A 19,234-nucleotide genomic window follows, 5' to 3' on the forward strand; every position below is an offset into this window, starting at 1 on the left:
TTAAAATCAGGGCCACCCCAAGCTGTTTGCATCCATGTTGTGCATTACCCAGGGGGACGTCAGATATTAGGAATATGTTCTACCCGGTGAGGGTGCTGAGGCGCTGGCACAGGGTGCCCAGAGAAGCTGTGGCTGCCCCATCCCTGGCAGTGTTCAAGGCCAGGTTGGACACAGGGGCTTGGAGCAACCTGCTCTAGTGGAAGGTGTCCCTGCCCGGGGCAGGGGGTGGAGGAGCTTTAAGGTCCTTTCCAACACCACCTATTCTATGATTCATGAGAGGTTTGGGGCAGTGCCTGTGCACCACAGCACAATGAGAGGGGATTTTCCAAGCCCTCCTCAGCCTCCAGAGGAAGCAGCTCCCCGTGCAGGATGGCACCCTGACCTCTTCTCCCTCTTGGCAGGTATTTCATGCTCGTGGTGGCCTTGCAGGCACACGCACAGAACCAGAACTACACGCTGGCAGCTCACATCTCTGAGCGCATCATTGTCAGGGTAAGTCTCTTTCTCATCCCTCAGCCTCTGCAGGTACCCAGCAGTCCTTTGCTGGATGTCCTGGCTGGTGATCCTCCTTCCCTCCTCTGGCTTTTCAGTGCTTTCCCCACCTATCCCTTTCCCATCTTCTCCAGTCTCTTAGCTTTGCTTCTCCCTGTCCATGCCTGCCTTCTGGCTCCTGCCTTTCCACATGTGCTTCATTAGGGCAGCCTCAGTGTGTGCAAGGATCTGCAGCGTCCTTGGTGCCCACCACAGAACCAAACAGAAATGCAGGCAACCTGGCCTGCCCCATCTCATGTGGGGCACAGAACCACAGCAGCAGAACCCAGGATTTGGGACCCAGGAGCAACAGCCATGTCACTTGGTCTCCTGCTGTCCTGTGTGGTTCTGAGTGGGGTGTTGGAGCAGCTCTGGTAGCTGAGGGAACAGACAGCTCAAGAAAGCAGGGAGAGGAGCAGAGGAGGCACAGCCTTTAGGGCTCCTGCAGAGAGGGGCTTGGACAGAGCCAGCAGGTGAATGTCAAGTTGCCTCTGCTGTCAGGGCAGGCTGGGATCTGTTCCCAGGGCTGGCAGCACATCTTTGTCCCTGCCACTTTGCCTTGCAAAACTCTCTTTCAGACCTCCACAGCCTTGATTGTCCTCTGCTGGCTCTGCCCTGGCTGGCTGTCCAGGTCCTTGCTGTCCCTGTGGGGCTGGGACTGCCACAGCTCAGTCTCTATGTCTTCCTAGGGCTGTAATTCAGTGCAGTGCAGGCTGGAGAGGGCACCCGTGCCAGGATCTCATGACCTAGAGATGCTCATCCCAACATCCTGTTCATCTCAGCAGCCCCTTCTTACTTCTCAGGGTACCTGAATGAACATGCACCAGTTTCACCCAAGGTCTTCCCCCTCTCTTCCTTCTGTGGAGCAAGGACACCCTTGCTGGGTGTTTCTGCTTATGCCAAGCTTTGTTTTGGAGCTGTTTTCCACCCATACTAATGGGGACAGCACCATCCAGGCCACCACAACAGCTTGGGACTCTCTGATGTCCCTCTGTGGCCTTCAGCCTCTCCTGCTCTACAGTCCTGCACCATGCATGGAGGGATGTGTCTGTAGGGCTCTCCTCACTCTGTCTACATCTCCAAGTGCCTCTGCCCAGCACCACTGCAGCGCTCCTCTCCCTGGACCTGCTACTTCTCAGTCCCAACTTCCCTGTCCCTCCACAGGCCTCCAACCCTGGCCAGTTTGAGAGTGACAGTGATGTGCTCTGGCAGCGGGCACAGCTCCCCGACACTGTTTTCCACCACGGCCGGGTCGGCATCAACACGGACCGCCCCGATGAAGCCCTCGTGGTCCATGGCAACGTGAAGGTCATGGGTTCACTGATGCACCCTTCAGATGTCCGAGTGAAGGAGGACATCCAGGAGGTAAGAGCCAGGCAAAGCAGGCTTGGGGTGATCAGAGACCTGAAAGGCACCTCAGAACATGTAAGTGTCCCTGTGAGCCTCTTTCAACTGCTGATTTGACATGGTCCTTATGGGCAATGTGAGCTCCTGTTGACCAGATGGGAAGTGCCTTAGAAGTCTGTCCTTGTCTGTCCCAGACACAGCCTGTCCACTGTGTCTTAAGGAATATTGACTCTTCCATTGTTAGCCAGAACCAGTAAATGCAGAAGTTACAAACCTGAGTATATCAGGTTGCCCACTAGGGCTTTGCCTTGGTGGAAGGCTCAGCTCTGCTCTGAAGTCCTCTTAGGTGGATGTCTCACCTGGAGGACTGTGTCCAGTTCTGGGTTTCTCAGTATAAGAGAGACATGGAGCTCCTGGAGCAAGTCAGCAAAGGGCTGCTAGAATGATTCAGGGTCTGGAGCATCTTTCCTATGAGGAAAGGCTGAGGGAGCCGGGCCTGGAGAAGAGAAGGTTTGGGGGTATCTGATCAATGTGTACAAGTATCTGAAGGGAGAGTGTCAAGAAGATGGGGCCAGACTCTTCTCAATGGTGCCAGCAGATAGGACAAGAGGCAATGAGCATAAACTAAGCCACAGGAAGTTCCACCTGAACACGAGGAAGAACTTCCTCACTGTGCAGATGACTGAGTGTTGGAACCGGTTGTCCAGAGAGGTTGTGAAGTTTCCTTCCCTGGAGATATTCAAGACCCATCTGGACACAACTCTGAGCAACGTGCTTTAGGCAACCCTGCTTCTCTGATGGTCCCTTCCAACCTCAACCATTCTGTGATTCACCCCATATTCATAGAATCCCAGACTGGTTTGTGTTGGAAGGGTCCTTAAAGCTCATCCAGTTCCAACCCCTGCCATGGGCAGAGACACCTTCCACAAGCCCAGGTTGTCCAGTTTCAGTTGTTGAACATCAGCTTTGCACCCTCTTCCTCCCTTCTGCCTCCTTGGTGGGTGCTCCATCCAAGAGGCAGCACAGAGCAAACCTCATCTCTTGCCTGTCTCAGGGCTGCTGTAGGCAGGGAGGTCAGTGGCCTCGCTGGGCCACTGGATCAGCTTTACCTGGGCAATCCCAAGAGCTGAGCTCCAGTGCAGATGCATTTTGTCCTAATGTTGGTCTGGGCAGGTCCAGAGCTGTCTCACAGGGGTATTACCATGGGCTGTCGTGGGGTTTGCTGCTTGGAACCAGAATGATGGGAACTGAAGGAACGACATCCCATTTAGGAGGTGCATGTGTCTGTCTTATGCAGGTGGACACCACAGAGCAGCTGAAAAGGATCTCCCGGATGCGGCTGGTGCACTACAACTACAAGCCTGAGTTTGCAGCCACAGTGGGCATTGAGAACACCTCTGAGACAGGTACAGGCCCCATGTCTCACCACAGTGACCTGCTTGTGACTCTAGTGCTGGACCTCACGTTCCACAACCCACCTTTTATACGTGGTGCCAAGCCCTGCCTTTCCCTGCAGCTCTACCCGAGCATGGGGTAGTTGAGAGGGGGCTTCTCCCCAGCTGAAGTTTAGGCATCTGATGAAATTCCCTCTTTAATGGGTGGGAAAGAGGATGGCATTTCCCACAGTGGCTTATAGGGCTTCTGTGATAGCGACTACATGGGCCAGAGAAAGAGCTGTGGCAAGAGGAACCCTGCCCAGATCACCTTGACTCTCCACTGTGCTGTTCCCATGCAGGTGTCATTGCTCAGGAGGTGAAGGAGATCCTCCCTGAAGCTGTGAAGGACACCGGGGACCTGGTCTTTTCCAATGGGAAGACCCTTGAGAACTTCTTGGTGGTGAACAAGGTTGGTGACAGGGAGGCTGTTGAACCTGTGGAGCTGGAAATGGAAGAGGGAAACCGATGGCTGGGAAGTGCTTCTAAACCAACACAACCCAGATGGGTTTGAGACCTGGCTGGTCTTTCCGATGGTGGACAGCAGACATCAGTAGGGAGGAATTAGCCTGATGCTGGTGAAAGTTGGCAGCACCTCCCTCAGGAAGGGAGCATCTCCTTGTTGGCAGCCTCCTGTAGGGAGGCTCTTAGTCATAATCTCTCCTTTCTAGATAAGATAAGGTGCTTATGTCAAGATAACCCAGAGCACCTGGCTGCCTGACCTCTCTGTAACCTGTTTGCTGCTCTGGGCACAAGGGGTGAGCTTCCCAAAGCTGCCAGCTCTCTCCTGAATCACTGTCCGGAATACGAATGGCCAGGACTGACCTTAGTGCCTTGTTTTCCCTTGGTGGAATTCCAGATCCCTGCAATTACATCAGCAGCTAGTAGATGTGAACCTGACCTTCTACAGCCCATCTGCACATGAGGAGGAAGGGTGCTCTTCAGGGGCTTCTTGATTTGGGCTCTCCATTGAGCTGGATCAGCTCTGTTGGATGAGGCTGCAGAATAGCTCCAACAGCTTGTGCTGTAGAGCAAGAGACAGACTGGGAGGGCTGGGGAGGGGCAGAGAAGGGGTAGATGGGGAGTGTTGCTCACTTGGTTTGACCAAGGCTCCTTGGAGACTCTGTGTATGTCTTTTGTGAGTGAGAAGGACTCTGAATTAGCACCAGTAGGAGAGTTCTCAGGGATCCTGCACTAACATTCCTTGTTTTAGTTTGGTTTGAAGGGAATATAGAGCCATAGAGTGGTTTGGGTTGGAAAAGACCTTAAGATCATCCAGCTCCAACCCCTGCCCCGGACAGGGACACCTTCCACTAGAGCAGGTTGCTGCAAGCCCCCGTGTCCAACCTGGCCTTGAACACTGCCAGGGATGGAGTATTTACCACTTCTTCTTGTGTCCAGGGGCTGTAGGGATCTAGGTATGATGGTGTTGTGTAGCCTTTCCCTTGGAACAGGGCACAGCAGAGCACTCAGGGCAGCCAGATCCATGGGAGCAGAAGTGTCTCCACATTCCAGGCCACTCAGACTGTGACCTGTTCCCTGCAGGAACGCATCTTCATGGAGAACGTGGGAGCTGTGAAGGAGCTCTGCAAGCTGACAGACAACCTGGAGACCCGCATCGATGAGCTGGAGAGGTGGAGCCACAAGCTGGCCAAGCTGAAGCGCTTGGACAGCATGAAGTCAACTGTGAGCTCTGGGGCATTCAGGTAGGGGCATCCTGAGGGTACAGGCTCCTTTTGAGCCCAGACAGCCCTGAGTAACAGCTTGGATTGGGAAAGGGGAGGAGAGGTGGGGTGTTGGTAGTTGTCATTTGGCCTGGGGTAGATTGAAGGTGTTGGGATTGATCAGACAGGTCTGCAAACACATATCAACAGCCTGCTCTTAGACCAGCCCATAAACCTTGGTATGACGTTGTCTCCACATTGCCTTAGAGTGAGTGAGTGGCTTTCTCAGGACAAAGAGTTTCTCATCTTCCAAAATCATCACACTGCCCTCATGAGCTTATGCAGGTTTCGGGTCAGAATTCGGGCTTTCTGGGCAGTGGGACAGCACTGCACCAACCCGTGGGCAGATGAAGTGACAAGGGCTTGGACTGTCATAGAATCATCATAGCATCCCAGACTCTTTTGGGCAGGCTGTGGAGGGTGGTTCTCCAGTGTGTGTTGGGCTGAGCAGCATTCAGAAAGGAGGTGGTAACCTATAGTGGTTCCTATAAGACTGTGCTTGTAGTATTAGTGCTGTAGTGTGGCATATAGAGGGGTGGTTGCCCCAGCATCTGCATCAAACCCTGGTCATAGAATCACAGAGTGGTTTGTGTTGGAAGAGTCCTTTAAAGCTCATCCAGCTCCAACCCCTGCCCCGGGCAGGGACACCTTCCACTAGAGCAGGTTGCTCCAAGCCCCTGTGTCCAACCTGCCCTTGAACACTGCCAGGGATGGGGCAGCCACAGCTTCTCTGGGCACCCTGTGCCAGCGCCTCAGCACCCTCATAGGGAAGAGCTTCTGCCTCAGAGCTCATCTCAGTCTCCCCTCTGGCAGGTTCAAGCCATTCCCCTTGTCCTGTCCCTCCATCCCTTGTCCAAAGCCCCTCTCCAGGTCTCCTGGAGCCCCTTTAGGCCCTGGAGCTGCTCTAAGGTGTCCCCTTGAGGAGCCTTCTCTTCTCCAGCTGCCCCAGCCCAGCTCTCTCAGCCTGGCTCCAGAGCAGAGCTGCTCCAGCCCTCGCAGCAGCTCCGGGGCCTCCTCTGGACTCCACATCCCTCTGGTGCTGTTGCCCCCGGTCATGCCACACATGAGAATCACCTTTTCACCTTTGAGTGCTGTCCCTGCACAGCTCAGTTCTGTTTCTCCTTTCTCCTTGCAGCCAAACTGGAAGCCAGTTCAGCCGTGCAGGGAGTGTGCCCCACAAAAAGAGGCCCCACAAAGTAGCCAGCAAGGTAAGGAACTGCTCCCAGAGGAGCAGGGGAAGGTTGCCTGTCTAAGAATAGTCATCTTGCATGGTCCTTATATGTTCTCTTTACACCTGCTGGAGAGGGAGAGACTCTCTCCCTTCCCATTTCCATGATCTCTCCTTCATTTTTGTCCATGCCTAATGAAGATGTTACTTGGCTTGTGTGCTGAGGGGGTTTGGGGCTTGCAGGGGAGCAGGAAGAAAGCTTGGGATGGGCTGGGTGAGATCTATGCAAGGACAAGAGCAATAAGAAACCCTGAGCTCATCTTGGGGTCTCTCTCTTGCAGTCACCATCAGTTGTCCCGGAGCAGGCGTGCATCAGCCAGCGCTTCCTGCAGGGCACCATCATCGCCCTGGTCATCATCATGGCCTTCAGGTGAGACCCACTTCTCCAGCTCAGCAGCAAAGGGCTTTGGTCCTACAGCTTCTTCCATGGGCTGGAATCCCTTGGAAGATCAGTACCATGACATGTCCCTTGCTCCATGCTCGTCCTCTTTCTTTCCAGTGTGGTGTCCATGTCCACGCTCTATGTGCTGAGCTTGCGCAGTGAAGAGGACCTTGTGGATATCGATGGGTAGGTAATTCTTGCTCAGTGGGAGGGATGTGGTGACCAGGGGAGATTGAAGCACAAAAAGCAGCCACTGTGGGGTTGCTGAGGACAGTTCCAGTGAGTCAAGCTGTAAAGCCAACCAAACACATCCACACATCCCAGTCTGGTGTCAGGTAAATTATCTGGAGCAAGAAGTGAGGAACAGAGAAGAAAAAGGAAGTACCCTGTTGATTGCTGCTCATATATCCACTTGTGGCTGGTCTGAATGTTCTTTGGATGCCTCTTCAGCTGGACTAAAAGAGCATCATCCCATCTATTGCAGTGGGGCTGGACCAAACAGGAGTGTTGATAGTATCACAGAACCATAGAATGATTTGTGTTGAAGGGAGCTTAAAGCTCCTCCAGCTCCAACCCCTGCCCCGGGCAGGGACACCTTCCACTAGGGCAGGTTGCTCCAAGCCCCTGTGTCCAACCTGGCCTTGAACACTGCCAGGGATGGGGCAGCCACAGCTTCTCTGGGCACCCTGTGCCAGCGCCTCAGCACCCTCACAGGGAAGAGCTTCTGCCTCAGAGCTCATCTCAGTCTCCCCTCTGGCAGGTTCAAGCCATTCCCCTTGTCCTGTCCCTCCATCCCTTGTCCAAAGCCCCTCTCCAGGTCTCCTGGAGCCCCTTTAGGCCCTGGAGCTGCTCTAAGGTGTCCCCTTGAGGAGCCTTCTCTTCTCCAGCTGCCCCAGCCCAGCTCTCTCAGCCTGGCTCCAGAGCAGAGCTGCTCCAGCCCTCGTGGCATCCCCATGGCCTCCTCTGGCCTCACTCTGACAGCTCCACATCCCTCCTGTGGTGGTGTCCCAGAGCTGTTCCTCTGCAGACACTGTCCTTTGTGTGGAGAGAGCATCAAGGGAACAGCCCCAGCCCTGCAAGCATGAGCAGCCTGTGCTGAACAGTGTTTTGTCTCACTTCCTTCCTTTGGGACCTCACATTTCCAGATAATGAGTCTTTTTTTCTCTCTCTTTCCTCCTCCCTGTCCTATTCCTCTCCCTCCTGTCCCGGTTCCATCTCATCCCACCCATTTTATTCCCACTTTGCCTTTCATTTTCCCATTCTTGTATTTTTTCTTTTCCATCGTCTTCCATATCCTCCTCATCTTTCCTTTCCCATCTCTCCTCACTGGCCTGTAGCTCCTTTGCTGTGCCCACTGCCTGTCTCCTGGCCCTCTTTCGGTACAGGGGTCCTGGCGTCCCGGTCGCTCTGTGTCCACGGTATGTTACTCTTTCATTATACTCTTATTGAATTGCCTCATCCCTCAATTCCTCTTCTTTCTTCCATCTCCACCAAAGAAGACCAAGAAACATTGAAAGCAAAGGAAGGGAGATGAATATACATCAGCAGCTGGGATTGCAAAAGGAAGGATTATGGACCCTGTGAGGAAGGGAAATGAGTAGGAGATTGAAGAACCAGTTCATCAAAGGCTAAATAAAGACATTACATACTACAGGTAGAGCAGGAGCAGTTTGAAAGGACTAAAGAGAGTATGTGAAAGGATGAAGACTTAGAAGGATTAGCCCTAAAGCTGTTCCTATGCTCTCTTTATAAGGGAGTAGCTTTATTATGGAGGTTCACCCTCAAGTACAACCCATCTTACTGTGTGAAAGGATAGAAATAAACCCTGTGTGATTTCCTTATATGAACCATCACCTCTGGGAGTGTTTGGAAAGGTGCTGACGGAGGGAGTGGTGCTGAGTTGCTCATTAGGCCCTGTAAAGCACTTTGATTAATGGGATCTGCAGGGCTGCTGGAAAACACTTTGGTTAAACGAAATACGGGTCCTACCTGTCCATCAGGTCCCTTTGAACAAAGCACCACATGAAGACCAGTGGAAGAGACAATTCTTCAGGAACTCCACATCAGGGTGTTTCATAGGAAGCTGTTAAAAAGTATCTGCTTGTGGGATGCAGGACAAAGCCATGCTTGGGAAGTGTTGATGAGGCAGTGGAGGAACATGAGGGATGCATCTTTGGCTTGGAGGAAGGTTGACTCCAGAAGCTCGTGCCCACATTCCCCCCAGGAGACCATCATGGCATCTCCTTTCACCAGGAAAAGAAATACATGCAATAAGCTAAGTCCTTCAGGTGACAAAGTGGTATTTTGGTGTCTCTAAATGAGTGAAAGCTCTGTTTATCTTTGAGAAACCTTGAGCAGTGCAAAGGGGACAGGCAAGCCATGGGTACAGTGTGGGACAGGTAGAACCGAACTGCTCCTGGGCAGGGTCTGGACAGGTAAAATCTTGATTATCTTTGTTAGGAGCCCAGTAAAACTTCCTACTCAGTGGGCAGCTACAGTGTGTAAAGGCAAGAGGTTATCCCATATCTCCACAGGTGGTGTGCCCATGTAACTGGTGCCCAGAAGTGGTGTTGCTCTGGGCTCCTTGTGTAGACATTGGAGAAGAGCAGCACAAGGCAGCGGTTCCTCCCCTTTCCCATCTGCCTTACCCCCAGGACGTGCCTGTGGTGTCCTCGGCTCAGGTCTTGGTAGCTTCAGTGGAACACCTGAAATTACCTGGGATGAGTCTGGGTGGGATTGTTTGTGTTTATAACAAGCAAGGTGAGGAACAGTCTGTCTCCAAGACAGAATGGGGCAATTCCCTTAAGGAATGGTGAGGGTTTGGTGCCTGTTACAGCCTAATGTGCTGAGACCTGAGCACATAAATCCACCAAGGAGAACACTGTTGGAAATCAAGTCCACCCTGTTCCACAGCGAGCATGAAGGGAGCATCACTGGTGTCCTCTGAACCAGCTGGGACTTGTCACTACCAGACATAGGACTGCCTCTGCTGTGGCATTCCCAAGCTCTCCTCGCTGTCTCCACAGCTTGCATACTTCTCTCCTGCCCTGCCTTTCCCAGATGGCTCCAGTCTGTGCTTCTCCTCACCCCTGCGCTCTCCGCATCGGCTCTTGCTCCATGTACCTGGTCCCATCACTCCACTCACTGCTACAGCCGCTTCTCTTTTCACATACAGTGACACTGTTGTCCCCACGGAGGAGGTTTCACCGTTTTTCCCCATTTCAGGTCAAGCCAGAACTTTGATAAAACACAGATGGTGCGATCCACAGCTGCATCGAATGGAGCCGCCAGCAGGATCCCCACACATCATGGTAGGTAACAGTGGGGCAGAGGGTCTGGTGGATGCACATGATGGTGGGTTGTGGTGCAGGGTGATGTATGGGTCGTACAATCTCAGACTGGTTTGGGTTGAAGGGACCTTAAAGCTCCTCCAGCCCCAACCCCTGCCACGGGCAGGGACACCTTCCACTAGAGCAGGTTGCTCCAAGCCCCTGTGTCCAACCTGGCCTTGAACACTGCCAGGGATGGGGCTCTGTATTTAGCAGAAAGTATGTTTTAAAGATTTCAGAATAATTCATATTTAAGATCCTGTGAATTTCCCCAGAAGTATTTCATAGTTCCACAGCAAAGACACTGTACTGTTGGAAGACAATCTGGGGTTTCCTTTCTTTATCTCTAGTTTACAACTCTTGGACCTCATCATAGTATTTTTCCCCTACAGAACCTCCTATTACAAAGAATACTTACTGTAAGCTTTATCATAACAAAGACCTTTCCTCACATTCTCCTAGACAAAGCAACCAGGCAGATCTTGCAGCTGTGTTTCAGAGAGTTTTTCAGATCTTGGTTACTCCTTGCTGCTCTTTCTGTAAGTTGTTCCCATAGTTTGATAGCAGAGGGGCAGGATCCCCTCCCTGAGCTGCTGCTCACGCTCTGGGGGTGCACCCAGCACACGGGGGGGTTCTGGGCTGCAGGGTTCTGGGGCTCGGGATCTGTGGAAGGGATGCTGGGGGCACTTGGTGCTGCTCCTGTTGGATATGTCTCCATTTGACTTAACTCCTCATGTCCCTGCTGTTTGTCCTGCAGCCACAGAGGACACTCATGACCTGCTCCTTGGCTCACCTGGTCCCAGTGTTTTAGCCTGCTTCAGCCCCCCCTGTTTCTCCACTTGCTGCTCTGCTGCTCCCACCAATGCCTCTTCTGTTACCATCTCTGAGACCAGCCCCACTCATGCCACTAACCGGACAGGTAAGAACCAGCCCAGGCACCCAGGAGAAGCTGGGACAACACCAAGGTCTGTCTCACCATTGCAACACCTCATGTCCCCAGCCCTGTCTCACCTTATGTCTTACGTTAGGAAAGGACATGCCTGGTTCCCATCACACCCCTGCCTGCGCTGGGACCTACCAGGACCCATTGAGTCCTGGCAGGCAGCAGTGGGACAAAGCAGCACTGCCAGGCTGAACCCACGCAGCATGGTTCAGACATTCCTGATCATGTTCCAGAGCTAAGTGAGGGCTGCAAGGTCTCTGGAGCTGCTGCTTTGCCAGCACCAAGTCACAAGAGGCAGCCGAACCTGGAGTCTGATCTTATTCCTCTGTTGGCTTTGAGCAGGCTTCTGGCATTCCAGGGCTGTGATGCCTCTTGGCTGCCCAAGCAGAGCTTTTGCAAGCTCATTTGCTCCACCACCATCACTGTTGCCGCAGGAACAGCATCTTGGGCAGTTGCTGCAGAGCCAAAACACCCCTCGAGTCATGCTTTAAGCACTGTGCCCTGCCGAGCACAGGGCTGTGTCCCTGCTTTGCCCCTCTCTAGCCTCCCTTTGCTGCAAGGATCCCACCAGGAACAGGCTCCCAGCCTCCCCCTACCTCTCCCCACACCCTTTCTCTCCCTTTTCCATCACAGACCAAAGCCAACCCTCTCTCCTGCCTGTGACAAACATCAAAGGCAAATCCAGGGGCATCCCAGGGAAAGCGACTTCCTACGCCAAGTGGCCAAAGACACCGGACAGGTCTCAGAGCTTTGGCAGCCCCAATGCCAGCCCCTCTTCCCCCTTCACCCACAGCAAAGCCAAGGACATCTCCAACCTCTCGCTGGGGCAGCCCCGGCAGCAGCGCAGCATCAAGCAGCCGCTGAGCCAGTGGCCCCACGCGGAGGAGCCCAGCATGGGTGGTAGGTGGATTCTGTCTTCTCTTGCTGCATTGACACCATGGTCCTGGGCTCTCTCTTGGGGTATTCTCAAGCAACTGGGGCTCATCTTTTGAATGTTAATGTTTTATACATACAGCACATCTTGATAAGCAAAACAAGTGGTATCATCTGACCTGCTGTGGAAGGGGAACTGTTGAAATGGGTTAATGGTTGGACTCGGTGATCTTAAAGGTCCTTTCCAACCTAAATGATGCTATGATTCTCCTGCACAGCTTTCACTGTGTCTCTCCATCCTGCAGCTTGTTTGCCCCCAGTGCAGCCAGATTCAACCTTCAGCCCTGCTTGGAGCCCTTCCTCCCCTGTGCTACCCTGCACTTTCTGGCTATGTTACCCTGTTGCTAGTTCCCTTTGGAGGCTGCTGTAGCAGCATCTCCATTCCTAACCCCATCTCAGTGTGCTCAGCTATAGGTAAATCAGATCTAGAAGAAGAAACACAGAGATTCAGTGATGCTGGCAGTAGAGAGAAAGGAGTGCTGATGACCAGCCATTGGTGTAGTCTGGGGCACCCCTTCTCCTGCCTCTCCATGGCTGGATGTGGTGTTAGCACAGCCCTGCAGCAGTGTGACCCCCCTCTCTGATTACATAGTGATAAGAGAAGGCTGTCTGGGTGCCAGGCATCCTTCAGGGTACCCCAACAGCATCCCTTTGCTGTTCCTCAATAGCCTGTTCTCCATCCTGCAGGGTCCAGCCCAGTGCTGCTCTCCATCCGCATCCTGGAGATCAATATGGCCATCGAGTCCCAGCACTGTGCAGCCATTGACACATGCAGGTGAGTGAGGCCAGGCTGGTGGCATCACCCTGGTGGCAGCAGCAGTGTGGGACCTCCCCTCTATAGCTTTAGCCCAGCAGAGGCTTTGGGTCCTGTCCTGGCCATCCCACAGCCACCATGGTGAGATCTAATGTTCTCTTTGTGTCCCTAGGACTGGAAACTTCACCTACCGCATCCCTGTGAGCCAGCTCACAGCAGTGAACACCAACCTGACCCTGGAGATGAAGTGAGTGCACAGGGCTCATGTCTTTGGTGTTGTGGTCCCTCTGAAGTTGGGGAAGAGGTGGCAGAGGCTGCTTCTTTCAGGGTCTTACCATGTCTTGTCTCCTCAGCTCCTCCTCCGCTGTGTCCATCTCCCTTTGTGGCCTTGTCTCCAGTGACCCCTGCCAGGATGCTGCGAGCAGGAATAGCTCCACTGATGCCACAGACACACAGGTAGGGAGGGAACAGCCCAAAATCCACACGTCACACCAGCACAGCACTGATCCCTGCAGAGGGATGCCATCAGCCTGGCTAGGGCAGCACAAGAGGGAACCATGCTCACATAAAGCTGTACTCTGCACTGGCCAACATCAGACATCCACAGGAGGTGGCTGGATACCTGATACATGTGCTCACTCATGGAATCATCCCACCCAACCCCTCTGCATGAGCCCCAGCACTTTGGGAAGAGTCCAGGCTGTATCATATCCTAAAGAAATCCCTCCAGAGGGATTTTTCAGGCCTGGATGTGCAGAGCCTGCAGCAGACCCTTTCTTACCCTTGGGTGCCTCCTTGTCTCTCTCAGTCCAGCTCAATTGCTGACCTTGGAGACGTTGCTCCTCCAGAGGCAGCACTTGACAGCACAGGGTTGTGTTTCCTTGCCAGTCTGGCCCAGGAGGATATTCCCAGATGCTCAGCCCCAATCTCATCCCAGCCATTCTCCTTTCTTCCCCAGGAGACCACGCACCGTTGGCCTCTCGTGATGATGTCTTTCCGGGAGTTCACCTACCACTTCAGAGTAGCACAGCCTGTGAGTACCAGCAGCTGCTTTGTCCCAGGCTGAGCAGGAGGAGAGCAATGGGACCATGGCAGGTTTAGTGGCCACATTGCACTGAGAGCCTTAGAATCATAGAATCAACCAGGTTGGAAGAGACCTTGAAGCTCATCAAGTCCAACCATTCCCCCACACTGCCAAGGCCACCACTAACCCATGGCACTGAGGCCTCATCTAGATGGTTTTGGAACACTTCCAGGGATGGTGATTCTACCACTTTCCTGGAAGCCTGTTCCAGTGCCTGATTACCCTCTGATTCAGGTTTAGGGGCCACATTGCACTGAGAGCTTTCCACAGCCCTCTCCATCACGGCTGTTGCCTTCCACAGTTACCCAGGTGGTGGTGGGATGACTTTTCTCTGCCCCAGCACATAATTCAGGCACAATTCCTCCCTTAGTTCATGTATCCTACTCTTACCAGCTCTTTTTCTTGCTCTCTCACAGGGCCAAGCCAACTGCAGCACTGCTCCTGAGCAGATGGGCCACCTTTTCACTGACTATTACCTTCAGTTTTACTGGCTCTGTGAGTGAGTCCTGGCAGCACCAGTGCCCTCTGCTTGGAGAGAGCCAAGGGGGACTGGTGACACTGGGGAAGACTCCTGTATGCCCTCCTCTGCTAGCCCCCAGCCCCACATCACCCCCAGCTCCTGCGTGGGGCTGGTTTGGCTGTGGCTGGTGCCACAGGCACTGAAGCACATGCAGAACATGGGACCTAAGCCGCAGAAACACAACCAGCCCCTTGGTATCTCCTGGGCTCACCTCACCCTGACTCCCACCATCCCAAACCTGTGTCTCCATCCCTTATGGGGATATTTGTGTCCTCCATCACTTCTCCTTCCCCCTTGCAACACTGGATTTGAAAGCATTACACTGGATGGGTTTGCCCATGGATGGGAGCTCCATCTTGTGCTGGCCCTGATGTACCACATCACTTCTTCACAACACTGGAATTGCTCAACACTGGAGCCCTTTCCAAGAGCACAACGCTGGAGTTTGGCTTGGAAAGGCAGGCTGTGCCTGGACATACTGGAAGTCATACACTGGAGTTGCTGTTCCTTCTGGTTGGCCCAGGGCCACCCCTCCATAGCCCCCCACAGACCCCTGGACCTGGAATGGACTCTCTATGGACAACAACAGAAGGTGCAGCTTCATCTGTAGCCCCTTCTGTCCCCCTCCTTGCTGGACTCTTTCACCATACCCAGGTCTGGCTGGATGAACCCCACTAAAGCTGCTGCTGAGGCTGTGCCCAGGCCAAACCACACGTGAGGACACTTCCCATCAACCCACAGAAGACAAATGACCCTGAGTCACCTGCATTAAATGTGGTGGGACCCCTTTTTAATTGTCATTTGGCAGCAGTGTGTGGCCTCTTGCAGTGTGTGGAGCTGCCATGTCAACCCAGCCACCCAAATGTACTTTGGAGACCCCTGGCAAAGCCTGGTGGCACCCTGCAGAGCAAGGCTGAGTCCCTGGGGCCGTGTGATGTGGCTTCACTGGCTACCAGCTCCCTGCCAGGCACTGAAGAGGCTGATTGTCACCCCCAAAGGGGCAATGGCAGTGACTGTGTCCTCGCTGTCACTGTTGGCTGAAAGCAGACAACTGTATTTTGGGTATTTTACTGTTACAAGTTCTTAACTTGCTAAACTACTGAATTAGTTTGGGTTTAAGCTGTATAAAAATGGGTCTATTACTTCTGTCCCTGTTGAGCTATGTGTGTCCTGCATAGGAAACCAAAGGGGGTCACTGCAAAGCTCCATGTTAAAGCTACAGCAGTGCTGGGATGTATCAGACCAACCAACCAGTGCCTGTGTCCTCCCCTCATCCTGCTCCAGCACCTCTTGCCAAGGAGACATCTGAGTTCCTGAAGGATGAGCTGTATTTCCCTAAGGAAAGCTCAGCCACTGCTGGGGACAAGCAGTGAGGGGAGGATGTCACTCACCCATCCTGAAGCTCGCTCTAAGCTGGCTTCAGAGAAGAGCACATTGAGCCCTGCCATTAGACATCACTTGAACCAAACTGGTTTTGGGAATCACCGTTAGGCTCTGGCTGCTGCATTTTGTTGCCTTCAGTGGAGATGGACACAGCAATCCCTCCTTCCCTTCACCAGCTCTGAGGAGTACATGGATGGCTCTGCTGCTCCAGAGAAACAAGCTGCAAAGACACTGCGCATCCTCCTCTTCCCAGTCCAGGAGCAGTTTTTGTCTGTCAACCCATCTTGGAGCTTCTTTCCAAGCATGTCCCAGGAAAGTAGCCATAGACCTGCAATTCCATGTGACATCAGCAGGAGTTGGTGTCTCTGCCACCAAAGGCTCTTTATTTGGAAGGTTTCAAGCTCAGGGCTGCACTCCCGCTGCATTCCCACAGGCACCAAACACAACTATACACTGGTGATGTTCTCCAGTTACTAAAATCTATGGAAAACCAGGCAGGCTGGATCCAGTGGGTGAGCAGGGAATGCTGGGCAGCCCAGCAGGAGGAGAGCCAAGGGACTACCCAATTTTGGGAAGCTCAGTGGGAACACAAGAGGCTTCAAGGGTGGGAGAACCTACGCACAAGCAGCTCAGCTCCGTAGAATCCCAGCCTGGTTTGTGTTGGAAGGGACCTTAAAGCTCCTCCAGCTCCAACCCCTGCCACGGGCAGGGACACCTTCCACTAGAGCAGGTTGCTCCAAGCCCCTGTGTCCAACCTGGCCTTGAACACTGCCAGGGGTGGGGCAGCCACAGCTCCTCTGGGCACCCTGTGCCACGCTCAGCAGGATTCTGTGTTTCTCCCTGTGAGCAGGAAGGACACCCCTGGTGTAGCTCTGGAGAAGCCACATAGAGCCCTTCCCTCCCTCCACCCTGTTTTTGCTTGGCCTTAAACTGGGAAGTTACTTTCTTGGCAGCTTTTATTCTCCACTTGGCAATCAGTGGCCCAGTCTGACATGTCCTTAGTGGTGGGTGACACCACGTGCTCTTTGAATCCTGCCCATCTTAGAGGTAACCATCTCAGACGCGCTGATTCCCCTCAAGCTGGGTTAGACGCCCATGTGCTCATTCGGTCCCTGAAGAGGTCATGGGTGGTGGTGCGAGGGCCAGGGCTGAAAGCACTGCCTGCCATCACCCCCTCACTGGTGTTCCTGGGTGAGGACAACCAGGAACCACGAGTTCATCTCCAAAGCCACTCCTGGAGGGGAGGAATCAATCACTAGAAACATGCTACCAGCAGTGGCCCAAGAGGAGGAGGAGTCTCTCCATAATGCTTAAGCCATGGGGTTTATGAGGGCCCCAAGCAACCCAAGTGCCTAAGGGCTATGGAAACATCTCTAGTGCCTTTTTCTGCTGCCAGGACAGCACGAGGGAACAGAGGTTTCCCACACGTACATAAAACACTGAGTGCCTCAAAACCAGGAGTAAATAGCTTAAAAACTGAGACTAAGGCAACACCTGAAGTGCCAAGGCTGGTCCTACCCACATACAGCTGTGTCACAGCAGAGCAGCACCGGGCTGAAGCAATCCATGGTGTCCTGATCCCAGGAGAGGGATCCAGAATGCAGGTTTTAGTGGTTTAGATCTAGTACCTTGGCTTCAAGTGTATCATAAAGTGTATGGCAGCTGCTGCAGAGCAGAAATGAGCTCCAAAGGGGTTTGTAATTACTAAAGGTCATAGGATTGCTTCAAAGCCCAAGGCAACAGTTGTATAGAGTCCCCCCAAAGGTGTCTGTGCCCTAACAGAAGATGTGTTCCCCATCCCCAATCAGTAACAAGAGAGTTAACAATCAGGCCTTGCCCTGCACAAGAGGAGGGAGCTCTGAGCTGCTGCCTCCAGCCCTACAGCTTAGGGAAAACCGCTCTCTTCCCGCTGGAAACGCTTCATCCCTCCAGCCATCCTCAGCAGGAGGGGAAATGAGGCCACTTGCCAAAGTTTGGCTGTTTCAGAGTTTGTTTCAAAAGCAAATTCACAAACATTCTGTCCTACTGATGGAGCTTAAAAGCCTGTAAATAGAGACTCTGCCACCACTGCAAGAATTAAGGAAGAAAACAAGTAAAGCACTAATTTGGTTTTAAATGTTGCTGTCACAGCTTTAATCACTGTATATTGCCAGCAAGTTTGTAGAGTTGCATTCTTTAGCAGGTATTATCATGCTCAGTTTTTATTTGTGGGGAACAAAGGTGGTTTCCCTCCTTTCTTTCTGATTTATATTTATATTTTGCTGAATTTGAGTGCTGAATCTCTGGATTCCCCACTTTTTGTTGTTGTTGTTTGGCTTATTTAGACTTTGTTTTATGCTGGAGGTAAATATGCCCATATAAATAAATATATAAATACTGCTTTGTATCCAAGGATGGCTCCTGGCACATCCTCCCTTGCTGGGAAATAAGTGGTTTTTGGTTCAGTACCTATAAAACTGCTTCCCACAAGATGGAGGAACCCCCATGTCGTTCATCAGTGGGATTTTCCAAAGCTAAATGCTTTGAAAACTGGGTTAGAAATTCAAAACTACCTATAAAAATATAGTTATATGCCATAAATAAACTCTTCTGAGCGGCCAAAGAGTGGGGACCACAAAGCCACTGGCTCAGGATGAGAAGGGGCACAGCCACAGAGAGAAGGTGAGGGAACACAATGGTGGGAAGGTTGAGGGATATAAAAACAGGCTCAGGAAGGAGCAGAAAACACTGATTTTCTAGAGTCTTGCTGCACTGAAACACTTCTGGGCACACACGGCTTTGGAAATCCATAAATAACCACGAGGCCTATCCCAAGGTATCTTGTGCCAGGATGAAAGTGGTTTGGAAAACCACAGAATCATTTAAAAGACAAACCATGAGTGCAAAGGCAGAGGCATCACAGAGCCAGTTTTATTCAGGGATGGTTTGTTGGTCTGGTACAGGTCACTCGAGGGGAGCACAGCCCGTGTCTGCTATGGGATGTGGTGCTGAAGTAGAAAAGAAATACAAAAAGAGCTTCTGTGGAGCATCCCACCTAGAACCAAAGAGGAGATGAAGGAGGTTGGTGGGACAGAGGCGGCTGCTGCAAGGAGGGCACAGCTCTTTGCACATCCCAGCTCTGTCCCTGAGGCTGTTGTAGAGATCAGCCACATTTCTGGACCCCCCCACACAAGCCCTCAGGAGCTTACAGCTGCAGGGGATCACAGGGTGGTCCCGGTGCTCTGCTGTCTGTGCCTCAGACGTAGATACCGACCCACAGCAGCAGGAAGAGGACCCCAAAGCCCATGAAGAGCGAGGCCACCAGCGAGATCAACAGCTCCTTGTAGATATCCCGTGTGTACTTGGTGGAAGTCACCTCATAGCTGCAGTCCAGAGGTTAAGGTGATAACAGAGATGGGATGAAAGGACAGCCTGTCCATGCCCTAACCCCCCCAACCCATTCCCACACCACCAACCAGGGGATACACGAAGAACCAGGCAGTGAAGAACATGCCAATGGCCAGCAGCACCACGGTGAGGTGCGGGAACACGGCGGGGTTCACCGGGCTGGTGTATCTGCTCATCGCCTCCAGCTCCTGCAGGGACAGAGCAAAGGTGAGTGGGGAGAAGGAGCAGGCTGGGGGCAGTGGTGGAAATGGTGTCC

The 19,234-nt window shown here is 52.8% G+C and overlaps 2 protein-coding genes across 2 annotated transcripts in view; one reads left to right on the forward strand and one right to left on the reverse strand.

The window, feature by feature from the left end:
* Positions 1-14,191, forward strand: part of MYRF (myelin regulatory factor) — a gene marked incomplete at its 5' end in the record, with an annotated part of 33,497 nt that extends 19,306 nt beyond the window's left edge. The window contains 16 exons of the mRNA XM_010015111.1: positions 402-492; positions 1,696-1,896; positions 3,176-3,284; positions 3,614-3,723; positions 4,857-5,017; positions 6,171-6,243; positions 6,545-6,633; positions 6,763-6,831; positions 9,871-9,956; positions 10,732-10,893; positions 11,551-11,817; positions 12,538-12,625; positions 12,777-12,851; positions 12,958-13,060; positions 13,563-13,637; positions 14,105-14,191. Coding sequence (XP_010013413.1) covers positions 402-492; positions 1,696-1,896; positions 3,176-3,284; positions 3,614-3,723; positions 4,857-5,017; positions 6,171-6,243; positions 6,545-6,633; positions 6,763-6,831; positions 9,871-9,956; positions 10,732-10,893; positions 11,551-11,817; positions 12,538-12,625; positions 12,777-12,851; positions 12,958-13,060; positions 13,563-13,637; positions 14,105-14,191 — 1,846 coding nt within the window. The remainder of the gene's footprint in view (positions 1-401; positions 493-1,695; positions 1,897-3,175; positions 3,285-3,613; positions 3,724-4,856; positions 5,018-6,170; positions 6,244-6,544; positions 6,634-6,762; positions 6,832-9,870; positions 9,957-10,731; positions 10,894-11,550; positions 11,818-12,537; positions 12,626-12,776; positions 12,852-12,957; positions 13,061-13,562; positions 13,638-14,104) is intronic.
* A 4,635-nt stretch (positions 14,192-18,826) lies between these two features.
* On the reverse strand, positions 18,827-19,154 carry TMEM258 (transmembrane protein 258). The gene is made up of 2 exons (XM_010015110.1): positions 19,057-19,154; positions 18,827-18,953 (listed from the first exon to the last, which is right to left on the reverse strand). Exons 1-2 carry the CDS (start codon positions 19,152-19,154, stop codon positions 18,827-18,829), a joined length of 225 nt encoding a protein of 74 aa, XP_010013412.1.
* Between the last annotated feature and the right edge of the window lie 80 nt (positions 19,155-19,234).

The sequence above is a fragment of the Nestor notabilis genome, unplaced genomic scaffold (assembly GCF_000696875.1).
Source record: "Nestor notabilis isolate BGI_N333 unplaced genomic scaffold, ASM69687v1 scaffold2335, whole genome shotgun sequence".
Taxonomy (NCBI): Eukaryota; Metazoa; Chordata; class Aves; order Psittaciformes; family Psittacidae; genus Nestor; species Nestor notabilis.

Excerpts from the sequence above, each read along its gene's own strand:
- TMEM258 (XM_010015110.1), bottom strand. The coding sequence starts at position 19,154 with ATGAGCAGATACACCAGCCCGGTGAACCCCGCCGTGTTCCCGCACCTC. Across the intron at positions 18,954-19,056 it reads TTCACTGCCTGGTTCTTCGT|CTATGAGGTGACTTCCACCA; the intron begins GTATCCCCTGGT and ends TCTGGACTGCAG.